Below are 18,202 nucleotides of genomic sequence, written 5' to 3'. Positions count from 1 at the left end.
TGGAATTTGTTTACATAGAGGACCTGAAGTACTCTGCTCCATGCTCTTCTTGCCTTCATGGTTTGTGAAGAGAAGTCGGTCATAATTCTGATGGGTTTTCCTTTGAATGTGATCTGCTTCTTTTCTCTAGCAGCTTTCAGTATATTATTCTTGAGCTGAATTTCTGGGATCTTGACTATTATATGTCTGGGTGTGTTTTTAATTGGGTTGAGGTTCTTTGGAGTTCTATATGCTTCAGTTACCTGAATGTTAGATTGTTATGAGTTAAATGTGTTTCTTGTATATAGCATATTGTTAGATTTTGTTTCCTAATCCACTGTGCCAGTCTATTTCTTTTAATTGGTGAATTGAGTCCATTTACATTGATGGTTACAATTGAGATGTACTAACTTACGATTGACATTATTTACCTGTTGTTGTTCACTCCTTTTTTTGGAGTTCACTCCTCATATTTAGGAAGTTTTCTGCTATTTCTTCTGCCCATATTTTTAAGATGTCATTTGTATTGACTCCTTCTTTCTCATTGATAGCTGTTAGTCTCACATTGCTCATCTTTGCATCGTCTTGCAAGTGATGAATTATTTTTTCCTGCATCCTAGTTGTTTTTAAGATATCTTTTCTTACCTTTTCACTAGCTGCACCAGTGTCTTCAAGATCTGAAACTCTCTCTTCACTTTCACTGAAATGGTTTTGCAAGCTTGTGACTGAGATTTTAAGTTCCTCTATATCTCTTTGACTCTGCTTCATGCGATCTATTTCTTTCCTGTTTGCTCATTCAAGGAATCCATCATTTTTCTAATGTCCTCTTTTTTTTTTTATCAATGTCTTTTTTAGAAGCAGTTATTAATTCTTTTACTGCAGTGTTTTCTTCAGATTGGGTTTCCTCCCTATGTTTCTGTAGTTGATTCTTTACTTCAGATGCTATGAGTTCTGAGAATTCTTTTTTTATTTCAGAAAAGAATTCTGCTCTGAGTTGCTCTATAACTTTTTGCTGTTGCTTATTACTATCAACGCTATTAATTCGTATATGTGAGCTCAGCTCGTAGAAGAGAATTCCGCTCTGAGTTCCTCTAAGACTTTCTGCTTTTGCTTATTAACTATCGATGCTATTAATTCGTACATTTCAGCTGAGCTAGTGTCCTGTGCACTTGTTCTGGGTGGGCACTGCGTTTCCTCCATATGTTTTTGCATTTGATTCTTTACTGCAGATGTTATTAATTCAGGGATTTCTTGTTTCATTTCCAATCTGAGTTCCTCTATACCTTTCTGCAGTTGTTTCTTTATTTCAGAAGCTGTTGATTCATTGATTTCAGCTGTGTGATTCCCTATTTGTTCTGTGTTAGTGTCCTCTGCATTTGTTATGGGTGGGCTTGAGGTCTGAGATTGCATTTTGCTCCTTCTCATTGTCATTTTGTGTAGCATTGTCTTCTGACCTTTGTTGTAGAGCTTTGGTGCAGTTATAACCTTAGCACCTACTGAAATTCAGGTACAGATCTACAAAGTTTGGATTTATCCAGTTGTGCCTGGCTTGTGTCTGGCTGCTGTGCTCAGCTCCTTCCTGCTGCTGCCCTTGAGGGTGAACCTGTTGTGCCCCTCTGGCAAGATGTTCTGCTCCTGGACTAGTTGGGTGGCTTTGTGCCCTACTCTCTCTGCAGGGATTGCAGCTGCAGGGTTTCACCCCAGGCCTGTATTCCAGTCCTGAGCTGAGTCTGGAGGGGACAAGGTGGAGTAGTGGGGAGAGGCAGCTCTCCCACACACTCACTGGGCCTGGGCTAGGGCTGGACCTGGGGGTCCCCAGAACATGGCAGAAATTCTCGCTAGGCTGGCGGGGGGGGGGTACTGTGGAGTGCTGTGGGGGGCCCAAAGGGGTGGAGGAGGGTTTCACCCACACTGCACCTGGGCTGGGACTGGCAGGTCTTGCTGGTGCAGGTAGCAGGAAGCTCTCCCACACTCACCGGGCCTGGGCCAAGATTGGATCTAGCAATGTGTTTAAAGAGTAGCGTTCATAGTATTTGTCCTAAGGATGTTACTAAGTTGGGGATAAAACGGTAAATTTGAATATATTTTGGGCTGGGGAGATATCTTGGTGGCATGAGCACCTGCCTGACAAGCGCAAGGTCCCGGGTTTGATCCCTGGTACTGCATGCCGTGCTGGCCCTGGAACCCTTGGCACACTGTGCTGGTTTTGAAACTTGTGGCGCACACCTGTAGTCCTGGCCCTAGGGAGGCTGAGACAGGAGGATCTCTACTAATCCAAACTGCGAAGTGAGACCCTGTACCACCACCAACAAAAAGATATTCTGGAGTATCGTTCATAGATCAGAACAAAATGAACACCTGTACTATGGACACAGGTACAAGTTGTATAAGATTATATTTCCTAACTTTTCTATGAATACATGAGTGTGAAGTGCTAATTAAGAAAACAGTATATTACACAGTATATCCAGGATGACCACAGTCATTGTGTGTGTGTGTGTGTGTGTGTGTGTGTGCGCGCGCGCGCGCATGTGCATCTATACCTACTCACAAGTACACACAGATACGCACTGAAGAAGATGGAGAAATGCAAATGTGGAAGCTGTTGACTCAGGAGAGTATAGCTTACAGGCCTTTGTGCTCCTGTCTATACTGCCCAGTATTCCTAGTGTCCCATGCGTGACTTCAGAGCAAGTCTAAAAGGGGTCTGTGCTCTGAAGGCAAGAAGTTCGAGCAGATCTTTGCTTCCTTTCCCCTTGCAAGTTTAAACATTAAAATATTGGGCTGTTCCCCAAATCCAAATCTGGAAAAAGTACTAATAGAAACACAACTTAAGACAGCCGTGCACACCTCTGAGCTCAGTGGGTCCCTGAGGCAGAGCCTGTGGCCCAGCGACAGCTCTGTGAGGGGTGCTGCCCTTGGCTGAGCCCCAAGCCAGGCGTCGAGAAAGTTCTCTCCCTCAGAGAGATCTTCACGCATTTGTCCGGCTTACACCCACAGTCCAGGGCTCATGGCTGAGGGCCAGATGCACGAGACGGCCACGCCGTGCGAGGATGTGGTTTTGGTCACTGCTAAGGGTGACGGAGAAATGAGATCATTAGGCAAATATTTTTAAAAGTAAAGAAATCACTTTTTGGTGTCAAAGGACAACTTACTGTCTTTAATTTCTGCTGGATACAGCACCCACCAGACAGGCCCTCCACCCCACCCCTGCTCCTGAAGCCTGGGCCACCCAGCCTTGGCCTTCCGCTGTGGCCTGCGACTGACACACATGGCCTGTGGCTACTTCCTGTGCTGTGAGGCCACTTGGAAGTGCAGCCTGCCTGTTTTTTCATGCTGACAAGTTCTAGGGTTTAGGTCCATCTCTTGTCACCACTGGTGCCACCGTCAGGCAGCTTCACCCCCGTGTCCAACAGTATATGTGGCTCACACTGAAAGTCACATACCTCCTTCATATTTACGCTGTAAGTTTTACTGTCACCTACAGGATCCCATGCCTACAGCCTGGCTTGCCCTTGAGGGGCAGAGCCGGCCCCGGTGCTCAGGAGGCGGCAGGTGCCTTGCTCCCCATCACTGCTCAGGTGCTGCGGTGCTTGGGGCGCCTGTTATCTGCTAGCAGAAGCGTCTGTTTAGTTTTCATTTGTGTTGCTCACAGTACAGGAAGGAGGACTCCCCCAAACTTGGTTCTCCTCTGTCTCTCCCATTTGCTTGGCTTTCTGTGCAACTGTCAGTCTTTTCTCCAAAAGCTCGTGAGGCCGCGTAGCCTCTGGACGTGGGGAACAGACTTCCCACGTCAGCTTCTGCCCTGGCTGGGGCTTCGGTGTCTTCTGGGCATTGACCTTTGGTGCCCTTCGAGAAGAACTCCCGTGTTCCCTTTCTTGGATGCTGGTTTCTGGTGAGCCTCAGAGGGGCTTTCCTCCCTCCCTGGTATCATATTTAAGAATGTCCTAATGTGGTATTTTTATGGTCTAACTTTCTTTTGTATTACTTTGGATTGAACCCAGAGTCTTCACACTGTATTACCTCCCTAGTCCTTTTTGATTTTGAGACAAAGTCTCACTACGTTGTCCAGCCTGTGTGCAAACTTGCAATTCTCCTGTTTCAGTCTCCCAGAGTGCTGGGGTTACAGGGATGCCTTCCTTGAACTCTCTTACGTTATAGTAAGTCCCTGACTTAGGAGTCTGGTTCCCAAGTTAGAATGGTTCGTAAGCCAATGCAATGAGTCTTACACAGTAGCCCGTGGAAGTTCGCAGCTCGAACGTTGCTAAGTTGGGGGCTCTCGGGATGTGCTTTTATTCCAGGTGAAACTTACTTTTGTGCATGCGTTTTTCCAGACACCCCTTAGCTGTCCCAGCGCACTGCACTGAAGAACCCCTATCCTGCCTCTGAGATGCGCTGTCATCACAAAATAGTGGGTATTGGATCTCTTCTGGTGTCCCCTCATGCAGAAGGGGGCCAAACACTAACATGTAGGGGAAAGAGGGGCCACGCTGCTTATGGGGGCAAAGTGAGCACCAGAAGGTGGTCCCCTCACACCGTGTGACACAGGAGGCCCTGTAACAAGGGTGGGAACCATGGGGTTCTTTGAAGTGTTCTGCGTCTTGCCTGTAGTTTACAGAATCTACGGCGTCATAAAAACTCACAGAGCTAGTCACCAAGAACTTCAAATGTAAAGTTCAGAAAGCAAGGAAAGGATGACATTTGAGTCCAGGTATCAGTCCTGGAAAAGCTGTGAAAAGTCTCTCTTCTTATCTTTTCTTTTTTTTTCCTTTCCCTTTCCCCCGTCTCTCTTATAAAGCACCGCCTCTTCTCTGAGAAAGGGCTGGTCTTTCTCACTCCCCAAAGCTTCTGCTCGCTTTCTTTTTCCTATAATAACATATTTTCACGACCAGAAAGCAAGTCATACTAAAGTACAAGTGAGTACAGTTTTTTCTCTATTTCTCTCCTTGAAGTTTCCAGAAGAAAAGGAAAAGGAAAAGGGAAAAAAACCCCAAAGCTCCTAGGCTGGAGCACGCCGTGAAGGCGAGGCTCAGGCAGCTGGCTGTGCTCCTGCTCCTCCCGGAGGCCGCCTTCTCTCAGGCCTTGACTTCTCTGTCGTGGTAGCAAGAACCTGCTTACAGGGTGAACGTGGGGATGTGACAAGGCGACACCGACAGCCTCCCGAGTGCCGGATGTGCCAGGAGAGGCTGGACGCTAGTGGCTGCCAACGTTGGGCCTGAGCAGGCCGCTACGGCCTCCCTGGAGCCAGACGCAGACCTTGCTCCATGGGACAGGCAGAGAGGCCCGGTGACCTTGTGGACGCCTTGGGAACCCAAGGACCTCAGGGCAGTGGCCAGGGTGCTGCCCACGTGGGAGGGACACTGCGAATCGCTTTTGCTGATCACGGGCCCAACCCTTGCTTTCTGGCCCTAGATCACGGCTGTGCTCCTGGCTACTGCACACACGCTTCCTTTCACAGAGTGAGTACACGCGAGGTCCACGAGCTGTGAAGATAAATCACGAAGGCAATGCTATTATCTGCTTCTATTTTAGAATTCTCATTTCAAAAACCTTAGAGGTTCATAGCAAAGAAGGCTTGGCCAAAAATGATTGAGTCTTTCATGCAATTTTATTTTTTTGCGGAACCAGGGATTGAACTCAGGCGCTTGCGCTTGCCAGGGAAGCGCTTATTCTACTGAGCCATCTCCCAGCCCTCTTTCATGCAATTTTAAATTGAGTTTTCATGTTTCTAATTAATTAGAAAATAGAAATATGAAGTTTTATCTTCCATCATAGCTCAAAATTTTTTCCTTCGTGCTAAAAGGTTTGGCCACGATGCCAGTTTTCATTTCAGGAGGGAATAAGGAAAGCCCGTCTTTCTAGTACGACCTCTGTGCCAGCCTACTGGCGGGTCTCTAACGCAAGCCACACCGCACCGCTGCCGCGTGCCTGAGCCGTGGTCCCCAGAGCCCAGGGTGGTGCGTGTCTGCAGCACGCTGGGGAAGTGGTCCTCTGAGGGGCGGCTGGGGGAGGCACGCTCTGTCCACACATGATGGCCGCTCTGCAGGCGTCCCATCAGCAAGCGGCGCGGGTCTCCCCCTGCTCTCTCCTCTCCCATCCTGTGTTCCAGGACTCTGTTCAGAACCCCCGAGAGAGCTGTCGCAGATATTCCTGCCCTTTGTCTCCCCCCCTCAGCGTAGCACCAAGTCTGCCACTCCATCTTCTGATGCCCGCTGTGCTGGGGTGCTGGCGTGGGTCGTGGCCTCAGTGGTCCCGGCTCCCTCTGCATGGCCTACACCAGCTTTCTGCTCTTCTTATCTTTCGGTTCTACTTCCCTTTCCTGCCTGGCTGTGTCCGTTTCCACAGGGCAGGGAGCTTGACTGCTGCCCCCTTTTGTTGCTGGTGCCAATTCCAGCGTTTTTGTTCGTTGCTAGAAACCCAGCGTCTTCACCACTCTCCTTCTGCTCCGGGGTCACGCTCGGTGAAGGCGCCCGTGTCTGCGGAGATCCACATGCTTCACCTGACCGTGCAGCTGGGTCCGGGCGGCCCGCATCCAGGGCGTGGCATCCAGGGCGGCTTGAGGCCTTGCCCCAGCCCTCACCAGTGGCCTCCAGGAAGCCTTGGCACACGGGCGGCGCTTGGTAAACATGGATGGGCAGGGGCATCCCCTCAGGGGGACAGACCCCCCCACACTGCTGGAGCTGTGTCCCGCGGTTCTGGCCCGGGCCGCCTTCCTACAATGCCAATGGCATACAAGTTCTCCATGCTGAGGACAGGCCTCTAACCCGCCCACTTCCTTGGGCTTTTGAGGGCACTGGGATTATATTTATGTCAAAGGCAAATTTTCCCCAGATCTGCCTTCCCTGTTTTCCTGGCACAGTGCAAAGTTCACTACTAGCGCCAGAGGCGACTGCACAGTTAAAGCCAAGCCTTCCCTGGAGGCTGGGAGCCATGAGCATGCCACCGCAGCAGGCATCACCGACAATGCTGGGGCTCGCCTACAGCACAGCGCCTCTGCCACCAGGTCCCTCGGGTGCCTGCCCACAGTGGGCAGTACCCAGCAGAGAAGGCAGTCCAGGGCCCCGAATTTGTAATGTGCGAGATCTGGGCATAATTTCCTATCTTTTACTTTTAAAATTGTATTTTATTACAGGTCATCCAGGGACCCTAGTCAGGAGAGGCTGTCTGAAGTTGTACAATCCATGTTTTTGAGGAAAGCCTTGTAATGTGAACACCCGGTAGAATACAGAACACCAAATAGCCTGCACTGAGCTGTTCTTGCTCATTTGAGCTCTGAGAAACGGACACAGATAAATGCCACCCGACATCCCTTGGCTTTGATTCCTAAGAAATCACACGATCTGTGAAATGCAGGTTTTGCCCTAAATTCTTACCTGGTAACAACCCGATTACAGATGCTACTCCAGACTGGGTCTGCAAGAAGAGTTCTGCCTTTGCGTCCAACTGCAGCACGTACCCGCTGGACAGCTGAGAACCACCCCAGAACTCTTCCTGAGCCCCAGGCCTGCCCGCCTGCTGCGAGCGCTGAGGCGCCCTGCACTCCGCAGTGTCCCTGTGTCTGTGGCAGCTGCCCCAAGCAGCAGGCACAGCTTTGGCCTGGCCAGGTGCTCGCACAGAGGCTGGCCAGGAAGGGAGGACCTCGAGCAGAGACCGGGTCAGGAGCTGTGGCTTCACTCCTGCTGTCTGTCCCTGTGGACCCCTCCAGCTCTGTCACCGTCACTGTGCTCCGGACCCCAGCTCAGGCCTGGCTCCTGTCTCTCCTTCAGAGGATCATGCCCTGGGGCAGTCCTGGCTGCAGCGGGAGATGGGGCCTCGGGGTGGGGTGGGGTGGGCGCAATGCTGTGACCAGGACTCCCACCTTGCGGGTAGGCCGCTGCCTCCCAGTTGACTGGGTCCTGTGTTTATCAGCTGGCTCAGAAGCGAGGACCCCAGAGAGGAGGGCTTCTAGCTGTGGGTCCTTCGAATGCCCTCCCAGGACAGAGATGGAGGAGCAGCTTCGAGAATCTTCCGGGAGGTACCTCCTGTGCCATGAATCCCAGCTCTCCTACGTGTCCCTGTCTCACTAATACAGCAGAAAACTCTGGCATGACAACACAGGACCACAAATGCAGCCCACTGGGGGGGCCTGGCCATGACACCCCAGTACCTCCAGGTCCCAAGGTGGGGCTCCCTTTTGTGGGCGTGGCCCCAGGCAGGCTGGGCAGGGCCCTCGCCCTTTGATCCACAGCTGCTCCACCCGCAGCTGGGGACACAGGCCCTGGTGTCTCCTGGTGGAGCTACTGAGGAGCTTCCCCAGCTCTAGGGACCCACATCTCACCACCCAGCACCCAGGATGGTGCCCTGCGCGCAAGTGTGGCCTAAAGAGGCACTGTGCCACCTGAGCCCGGGAGAGCTTATCTGAGTGACCCCAGCACCCTGCACATCACAGACAGGAAGCCGTGCCACAGCGCAGTGCCACAGGGCAAACAGCAGGCACGCACACCTGTTCTTTCGACCAAGAATCCTCGGCCACAGAGCCGTGGCCCCACCGGGGCTGCTCGCTACTACTGAGGGAGGGTGGTGAGCACTCTGCCCAGGACAAGGGGCATCATGAGCAGGTTGGTGCCGGACATGGCAGAGTCGAACACACGCAGGAGAAGGCGGGAAAGCGGTGCCAAGACGGGCACAGGTGGTGGCAGCAAGCACAGGGCTCCAAGCCATTGAGATCGCCGCGGAGAGAGGCAGAGTTTGGGAACACTTGGAAGGGGAAAAGTTAACGGTGAGGGTTGACGTCTGAAAAACGTGCTACCGTCTGTCAGGCCACTGGCCCCGCACCCTCTGCTTGGTGCCCACTCCTCCCACTGTCTGCGCCGCCTTCCAGCAGCCCTGGAGTCTTCTTTCCTGACTGTCTCTGCCAGGAAGAAGGATGGTAAAAACAGGACACTGGATCTGGCCCCAGGTGTCTTCCAGCTTGTCTCCAAGGTCAGAGTGATCAGGAAAGGGGAAACATTTTGAATTGCTTCCGGACACTGAGGCCGCCAGGACAGACACCTAAAGACCCTCAGGAGAGATGATATCAGAGCTGCCCAGGCGAGGGCTGGGGTGGTGTGACTGGCATGTAAGGTGAGGAGGGGTTTGTGAGGGCTTCACAGCCACACGTCTCTTCTGTAGTACATTTTTCAAATGTTAGCATTCACTTTGGTTTCTTTTTTCTTTTTTATTTTGTATTTTAGGGAAGGGTCCACAGGGTGTTCAGGGTCTCACTACTAGATCGGACTCGTAGTGATCCGCCTGTTTACAGCCTCCCAAGAGCTGGGGTTACAGGTACATGCCACAGTGCCCAGTCTCAATGCCCTGTGGTTGGGGCCCTGAGGATCGAACCCCCGTCCCTGTGCCTGCTTGCAGGCTCACTGTGGTTTCTGACTGCACCTTGCTCTCTGGCCTGGGGCAGATGCTGCCGACAGACAAAGATGCCCTGAATGCCTCCGCCCTGGACTCCAGCACCCACAGGCCACACCCAGGCCCTCCTGGGTCTTGGGACACTGGGCTCCTCCTCTGCATACAGCACTGCCTGCACAGCTCCTTACCCAGAAAAACAAGTCTCCGGGCTGCCCGTGGACATGAGGTCACTCATGACCTTACTCCAGCGCTGATAACACAGGCCGCTCCCCCAGAGGCATCCACGGAGGACTTAGCCATGCTGGACTCGGTGTCCGCAGAGCCAACTCCAGGAAAGAGGACCTGAGCAGAGGCCCTTCCCCCGACGCCCTCTCTGCCCTCAGGTGTCATGGTGACGACTGCTGCAAGCTCAGTGGCCAGGAGCCACCCACTGCCTTCTCCCACAGGACGCTGGGTCCTCTGCCGAGCACCGCCCCCAGCTATCCTGCCTCTGGCCAAGCCATTCGCCAACCCCTCCATCCCAGGCTCCTCCCTTTGCAGACCCGCAGAGGCCTGGGGTCTTCCCTGCACCTGGCCTGCTCGGGGGAGTAGTACGTTCCAGGCTGCCGGCCTGCTCTGGTCACCATTTAGGCAGGAATCACTAAGCACAGCTGTGGTCAGAGCTATTTGTAGTCCATGCCAGCCCTAAGATGCCAGGACAAATCCAGGAACAAGCTCTCCAGCTCACCAGGAATCACTCCTGCCATGAGGGGGCTTTGAAACCCTGTCCTCTCCGTCCAGATGTCCCCAAAGCTCAGGGAAGAGCCAGGCTCCCAATTTCTACCCAACCCTGTACCCTGCTTCCTCCAGCCATGGATGGCCATGTAACTGTCCCAGTGCCGGCTTTGGTCCCTTGCAGGTACCTTTGCTTGGTGGTGTTCAAGGCATACATTCTGCACTGATACTCTGACCTAAGCATTTTTTTCTATTTGATGCACAATGTTTAAGCCTCTTACGTGTACGCTTCCTGGGCCTGAAGTTCCTGGAAGGCAGGGATGTGAGGAAGGACAGGAATCTCTGCTAATCAGAGCCCGTTCCTGCACCCGAATGCAGCTTGGTGGCCAGGGCCACTCGGGCCACGCATAGAACCTGAGGTCCCCCATATGGTGACCGCCATCCTGGTCCTGTCCTCACAGTGTCTACGCACCTATACACTTGGTTGTTGCACACTGGCGTCTCTCAGGGTTCTGGGGGCTGTGCCCTTGACGTGGGAGCAGGAGTTGCAAAGCCAAGCAACACAAACAACAGGGCTGGGCTTGTCCCTGGACTCAGGTGCGCCTCAAGCGCCCTGAGCTTAGGAAGGGACTGGCACCTGGCTCAGCTGTACTTACTTGGGGAGGTGGGGGAGGCCGCGCCCCCTTCCGTGGACGTGGTTGGAGGCTTCGTGTCTGGCACCGGCAGAGGAACAGGCCTGGCCATGGGTGGTGGCGGTGGCGGTGGCAACATTGGGGTGGGAAGGAATGGGTTGTGCACCTTGCCTTGGCTGCTCCCATTGGGCTGGGGGGAGGGGAGAAAAGAGAGGCAACGCGTGTCAGAGTCGGGTCACTCCCTGCCCCAGCTCACCCCCACCCGATTGTGCATGCTCTGCCTGTGTCCTTCTGGGCAGAACTGGGCTGGACACTGCAGTGGGCATAGCAGGACACACATTCCTGTGCTCTGGACCCCCTCCTGACCTCCTTCTGTGGTTCATATCAGCTCCTAACATGACGCCAGTTACAGGCCTTGGGTCTGTCACCAAGTCCGGACTCTGCTTAGCCTGCTACAGTTCCGTGTTAACTCCTATCTTTAGCACTGCTCTTGTAATCACTAAATATTTATGGACAAGCTGAGTGTCTCATGGACTCTTATCTTGGACCTCAGTGTCTCTCTGTATAGATAAAATGAAGTTTCTAAAATATGCATTTGGGACATAGTGTCATCTTCCAAAATTGACTGCATATAACATTTAACGAATGGGTTAAGTCAACACAACATTTTTCTTTTGTATATTATGTAACATCTGGCAGAAAATTCTGCTAGGCAAAATACCACTTCTATTTAAATTATATAAACACATATCAAGGGGGTCACACTTGTTTGGCTGTTTGGTGTTAAAACAACGAAATAACAGCTCTTGCCGAAAAGAAAGTTTCCTTCTGAAGAGAACAATAAAATTTGCTATTCTCAGGGTAGCTCCATGAAGAAAGATTTGCCACAAGCCCTATACGATTTGGGTCAAAATGCAGACCTGGGCATCTGAGAGTCGCATGGGATGATGTCAAGACTTTAAAAACAGGTTAGAAATCCAGGAGCGAGAGGCTGGCTCTGGTGGCCAGAATGGCGTTTTCATTACTTCCTGAGTAGTCTGTGGCACGAGTGACACCACTCAGCCAACAGCCGCAGCTACGCACAGCTGCGGCCCCAAACCCGAGCCCCGCTGGCGGAGGTCCTGCTGCTCTGCTCCTGGGGGAGCCTGGCAGTCCTGCGCGCAGCCACTGTCCCTCCTTGGCACTGAGACCCAGCACTGGCCCCAGGTCTGTCTCGTGCGACCACCAGGAGGACGCGCTTTCTTGCCAGCGAGCTTGCAGTGGGTTATTTCTGTGTCCTGGAAGGCCCTAAGTGAATGCGTGGAAGACGCTGGGCAAGTGAATACAAGAGCAAAAAGGGGAAAAGACACCGTATTGATTTGCTGTCTAGACAGACATACGTCTGCTAACACATCACCAGACATCACCAAAGTGCAGAATCAGGCCTTTCTGCAGGGGTGGAACCCAGGCAGGGGCCAGTGTGCCAGGCACTGAGGCAGGGCAATGGGACGACAGCCGACCTGCGGCCCTGTGCCATGACAGGCAGAGGGCAGCTGCAGCGGCGTCACGCTGGCCGCTCCAGATCGCGGTCAGCGCTGGCTCAGGGATACAGCCATTTATTGCAAACATTTGACTTGAGATTTTTAATAAGATTCATGCTTTTTAGAAGTTACTTTCACATTTGGAACATTATTTCAAATTGTGACTCCTTGGTTTATTTGAGAAAAAATAAAAACATTCACTCGAAGCTATTGAATATGGTTTAGCTTTATACAGAGATAAGTGGGAAAGACAACTATTTGCAGAAATAACAAACCATAATAAACCGTACCTCTAGCATCTTGAGTTCAACTACTGGTCAACTTGATGTGAAGTGTTAGAAGACCATATTTTAAAAAAAGTACCAGCTTGGTTGATCTGAAACATCTGTCCCCTGCCGCCCCCACTTCCCTTCATAGCTCCAAATCATCATTTAAAATTATTTGATCTTTCTACTTTGTTAACTGTGTGTGTCCTGGGGTTGGAATGCAGGCAGCGGAATGATCAGCCCCCAGAGTTGAGAGGGTTCCACGGTTCACCCTGGAGGTGATTTATAACCACCACTGGACAGCTGAAAACATAACACAGACACTGTTTTTAAGTCCCAGCCAATCGCTCCTCAGAGCAAGTTAACTTTCCCACAGTCCTGGATGAAGATGGCCTCGGCCTGCAGTCCGAGCACAGCACATAAGCACTATGCCCTTCTGGTCACGAGGCCTGCCGTGCTATTTTACATCCAGTTACCACTTCTAAAGAAATTTAAGAAAAGAGGTTTCCTTACATTGAGGAACCCCACCTGTCCAGCCTGCTGACCAGCGTCAGGGCAGACAAGTTGGACGAACTCTTTCAGTGTCTCCTGAGGGTGGTAGCGGATGGCCGGGTGGGAGAAATAAGGCCCAGGCTGCTGGATGATGGGGGACGTCGGGAAGTGCAGCGTCGACGGCGTGGCGTGCGGGCTTGCTGCAGAGAGAGGACAGAGGGTTAGCGAGAGCGGAGCGCAGTGCAGCTGCCCCTGGCTCAGCGGCAGGTGCAGAGCGGGAAGCCCGGCCGACTTCGGTCACTTGGGCCTTGTCAATTTCCTCCCTCTAGGCTTAAATAAGACAAACATGGAGGTGAGATTCGGGTTGAGTTTCGGGCCGACCATTTCCAGTGGATGGGAGTTATAAGACATTAATTATCCCTGTTGAAGATGAAGACTATTCATTACATTAAGAGCCTTTTTAATGAAGCCAGCAATAAAAAATGTATCTGGTAGATTAGACCTGACTAATGTGTAACTGACTTTACACACAACAAATCCTCGTGTGCACAGACAGGTCGCCTTTCACACCAAAGACAATAATTCACTGTTGGAGCTGGTATACCCCTTCTAGGATTAAATTCAGGATGAAAATTTTTTGAATGTAGTAAATAATCACTTAATGAACCCAAATCTGAGGGTTCACTTTACATGGAAGCTTCTGTCATTTTTTTTCTTTTTCTTTTTCAAAGCCAATACAGAAAATCCAGAGCAAGGGAACCCATAGGCTGGGTAGGGGTGATCCCTGCTAAAATGTGGGACCTTAACCCATAAAAACTGCTGAAGACTCAGACAATTTCAACTCCTTGCATTTGGACCCTGCACATTTGCATGTTGGCACACAGAGGTCACACAGTTACACAACTCAAGGGAAAGTTTTAATAGTCTTTCTAAGGAGACTCCTGCCCTGGAGTTGGAAGGACAATTGATAAAGGAGCTGCGGAGAGGCAGAGCATGTCAAGGGGTGCAGATTCTCCCATTAGGCTTAAGCCTTTGAACTGAAGGAGTCCCTGCAAAGAGAAACACATGATACGGAAATGCTTATGATAACAACTTTTTGAATACTAGGAGTCACATACTGAAGAAATCAGAGCACTCTCTGGGACCCACAGGTAAAGCCGGCCTGGTAGCTAAAGGCTGTGGGAGGCTACAGCTGGTGATGCTGTGGGATCTAAGGAAGAATGACGTCTCAGTTACTCTTCTCTTGTTGCTGGGACAAAATACCCAACACACAGAATGAAGGAAGGAAAGGTTTATGTATCTCATAAATCTTTAGTGTTATGTTAGTGGAGGTTTCAGGCCACACTCAGCTGACTCCAAGGTAGAGTGGCACATGGCAGAGAGCAACCATTCGTGGTGGCAGCAAAGAGCAGAGAGCAAAAAGAGCGGCAATAGCTCAGGCAGCCAGCTAGCCTCTCTCCCCTCTTACACTGGACTATACAGTATCTGCTCCAGGGTACTCACACCCATAATCCCAGCACTGGATCAAGAATCAATCACAAACTGCCAAAGCTGCCCTATGACATGAGGCTTTGGGGGACACCTGGACACAAGCCGTAACAGCTGGCTAGGGCTGCAGGGCCCACGGCAGCACGTGGAGTTCCGAGTGAGCACAGGGGTTTGGAGAGGAGACCCGAGCCTAGTCCATGCCTTGCTCATGGGGCAGTGGAAGCCCACAGGCGCCAAGTCCAGTCCATCACGGAGTTGTTTTACCTCCACCACGCAACTGAGGACATCCTGAACACAACCTAAGGACTAGGACTTTCAACACGTTCCCCTCAACTTAATCTTCTCACAGGCTTCTCATCTTAGTAAACAGCTTTTCTGCTCTTCGCTCCTTATTGCTCCATCCTCAGAGACAAGTCTAGCATTCACAAATATTCCTTGATTGTGCAAATAAATAATTCAGTAAGCGAGGAATACAGAAATTAAGAAAATAATTGTACAACTAGATAAGAACAAAGCTCCACTTCTCCACTAGGTAAAGAGCCAGACAGCTTGTGGAAAACAGCAGAAGGCAGCATCCCGCATGGCTCTGATTCTGACATGGAGGCCAAAGAGCTGAGTGGCTCTGGTCAGTTTTTACCTTAGAAATGGTGCTGCTGGCTACAAGAACCACAGGGGTTCTTCACATACCACAGCGAGGTTATCTTGGCTGGGGGAAGGAAGCGTGATCTGGAGCCTGGTGTCTGACTACCTAAGCTCTAGGCAAGGAGGTAGAAAGTGGTGTTTCCCACAGGCTGGGATGGACAGAGACCAAGGAGATGTACAGTCAACTTTTGCAGCACAGCAGGCACAAAGACAGAGACTCCACAGCCAAGACCCCCGAGACACAAGCCTGGTGCTACATGCCTACCGTCCCAGTACTCTGGAGACTGAGACTGGAGGTCACAAGTTTCAGTGCAGCCTAGGCAACTTAGTGACTTAGACTTAGCAATCCCCTGCCTCCCAGCAATTCAGTCTCTAGTAACACACACACACACACACACACACACACACACACACACACGGTGCCCCAAGAGGCTGGTTTTTGTGATACCAAGGTGGAGTGCACACTTGAGGTGCTCAGCAGGCAGTGACTGGTGAAGAAACCCTGGCGGCCAGAGCCAGGGCTGCTCAAGGAAAAATTCCACTGCAGTGAAGTCAGGCAGGTAAAGTAAGAAAGTGTGACAGAGGAAATCACTGGATAGGACTGTGGGTAGAGTCTCCCCAGTAATTGGTCATAAACACCCTTTTCCTCATTTTGTGGCCTTTAAATATATAAGGAAAATCATTAGCCACTTCCATTTAGACTTTAGCTTTCTTATATTTTGCTAAAATGTTTTATTCACCTTTTCCTTATGACACGAAGTTTAACGTGAAACGCAGGTGATGTGTGCTACACGGAATTAGCTCTACAGTGACGGATTTATTAGGGTCAGTTCGTCTCACCTGGTGGCACGAAGTCACCTGGCCTGTGGCTTCCAGTCACGCCAGTGCCCCGGCATCAAGGGCCGCCCTCTCAAAGCCTCCCCTCCTGAGCTGGGGACTCCTGCCCGACCATCAGCTCGCTGTGACGTGAGACGCAGAGCACCGCGGGCCTCCCAAATGGAAGCGTGGTGCTCCCGATACGGGCAAGCTGTGATTATCACTAACTACTTGCTGCTCCTCTAGAGAAAGTCGCGCTCCTCCGCGGCCGGCTGCTCACAGCGAAGCACTCATCAGTGTCTCCTGCTTCTCTTTTGCCCTCTCTCTTCCTTGGCTCCTTATCTTGGCTTCACAGCACTGCAGAAAGAGTCGCTGGGTCAGACCAGAGAGTGAGTCCACGAGAAGCCTGCAGGCAGCCACTGCCACTGTGTCGGCGACGCTGGTGAGTCACCAGGAGCGGTGCAAGCCCGTTTCAGGCAAGGAAGACTGTCTCCTGTGGACGCGCCTGTGCGGGAGGAGCTGGTACAATAAGAATTATGGCATATTATGTAAGTGCATATTTAGATCTTTTAAAATGTGCATTATTTACTCGAGAGTCAACGAAGGCTTTTCTCAAGTGGTTACAGTTCATTGCAGTGCATCCATCTGTATCCATGTTGGTGTTAGTGCAATTTTGTGTATTAAAAGCCTGAAATTGGCTGCTTCCGGGGTCTAGCACCCTGAGACCCTGGGCCAGGAGCACAGTGTCAGACATAGTCACTCTGGGTGGCTCTCGTGTAACCCCGAACTGGCAGCCAAACTGGCTTACGGCAACTGCTTGGGCTTCCCACGAGCGTCCAAAAAAGACAGGACAGAGGAAACGCAATCGGGTTCTCTGGCTGGAACCGCTCGCACTCCCGGAGCAGCTGCAATGAGACCTGGACAGCCAGAACTTCCTGGTCAGTGTCTCGCTTGGGTTCTGTCATCAAGTGATCATGTTCCTGGGCACCGAAACTACACTGGAAAAGGGTGCGGGTTAGGCGGAGCGGTTTACTTGTTTCCTCCCATGTCTCAATGCTTAAAAGGTGCAGCACAGTAAGGCCGTCACCTCTGCAGGGCTGTGTGTGGCCAGCACAGACCTCCGGTCTGAGTGTCGCAAGTGTCACCGGGGGCACTGGGGGTTGTTTCACACGAAATATGGTGTCCCAAGGAGGTGGCCAGACGGGCTTGGGGCCTTGTTTTTGCTTGGAGGTTTCAGGAAAGAAGCAGAAGTAATCTCGTCTTACCATTTCCAGTGGTTTTCCTAAAGCTCGACCTCCAAGCTTTCTATGGAATCTCCCACATTTTTTCCTCAAGCCAAAATTTTGTGGGTACCAATGTGCTCTCTGCACCCCTGACGTTGCCTCATCGCTTGACTTTTCACCTGTGCACCATGGGAGGCTCTCACAGACTGGCCTGAGGACTGGGGTTCTTCTCACATCAGCCTTGCTTTCTGGCACCAGACTTTAGGTCCTCATTGCTCTTCCGCGGGGGGCGCTGCAGACAAGCTGCCAAGAGGCAGCGTTACCCCCTCCGGGGGCAGCGTGCACCCAGACAGTGCCAAGCGCAGGCTGCTTCCTGCGTGAGAACAAAAGTCACTCCCAACGCTCGCGTCTGAGAATATCACAGTCTGGTTCAGCGTACAGAGACAGGGACGGCGGTGAGCTTCTGGACAACTTCTGTTAGCACCATCGCAGAAATAGCTGCTCCTCTGTCTGCAGCAGTGAGGTGTCCTTCAGGTGGGAGCAGCCTTCCCACCCGGCTGAGGTGGCAGGAGGACTCCCGGTATGCACACTCAAAAGTGAAGACTCTGAGATGAGGCACAACTCCAGGAGATTTCCAGCAGAAAAAAAATCCCACTTAAAAAAAGCAGCCTTTCTAGAAGGGCAAATGGAACTTGGGTTGTTTGGGTTGCCAACTACTGTGTATCTGCTTCTTCAGAAATTCAAAACCACACGACAGAAAGCCATTACAGCCAACCTAAGGCTGACAAGCCTATCTTAATGGTCCACAGCTATAATTTATAAATCATGCATGAATCAGCCTGCCATTTATGAAAGCCAAGAAGTTCAGAGTTACAGGATTTACTTTAACAGACACACGAGGAAAGAGGAGTTGGCAGTGGTTTTCAAGCCTTTGGGAGGTGGGGGCTTTTTAAGGAACCACGCCTTCACTGAGGCATGCCAAAGATTTCCAAGACAGGTTTTTCCAAAACAAGTAGCCCTTAGCTTTCACCTCCCTGAGCTGTCTGGGAATG

At 51.4% G+C, this 18,202-nt stretch overlaps 1 protein-coding gene across 3 annotated transcripts in view; it reads right to left on the bottom strand.

The window, feature by feature from the left end:
- Nucleotides 1-18,202, bottom strand: part of Nfia (nuclear factor I A) — a 319,159-nt gene that overhangs the window by 46,456 nt on the left and 254,501 nt on the right. For 2 of the 3 annotated variants that reach the window (XM_004633954.2, XM_004633955.2), the window contains exons 8-9: nucleotides 13,003-13,181; nucleotides 10,728-10,893 (exon numbers count right to left, since the gene is read on the bottom strand). In XM_004633954.2, coding sequence (XP_004634011.1) covers nucleotides 10,728-10,893; nucleotides 13,003-13,181 — 345 coding nt within the window. The remainder of the gene's footprint in view (nucleotides 1-10,727; nucleotides 10,894-13,002; nucleotides 13,182-18,202) is intronic. The other variant, XM_023718269.1, reaches the window with a different exon arrangement.

The sequence above is a fragment of the Octodon degus genome, unplaced genomic scaffold, assembly GCF_000260255.1.
Source record: "Octodon degus isolate 3935 unplaced genomic scaffold, OctDeg1.0 scaffold00057, whole genome shotgun sequence".
NCBI lineage: Eukaryota > Metazoa > Chordata > Mammalia > Rodentia > Octodontidae > Octodon > Octodon degus.
Note: the sequence above shows the minus strand (reverse complement) of the source record. Positions and strands in the feature narration are given on the sequence as shown.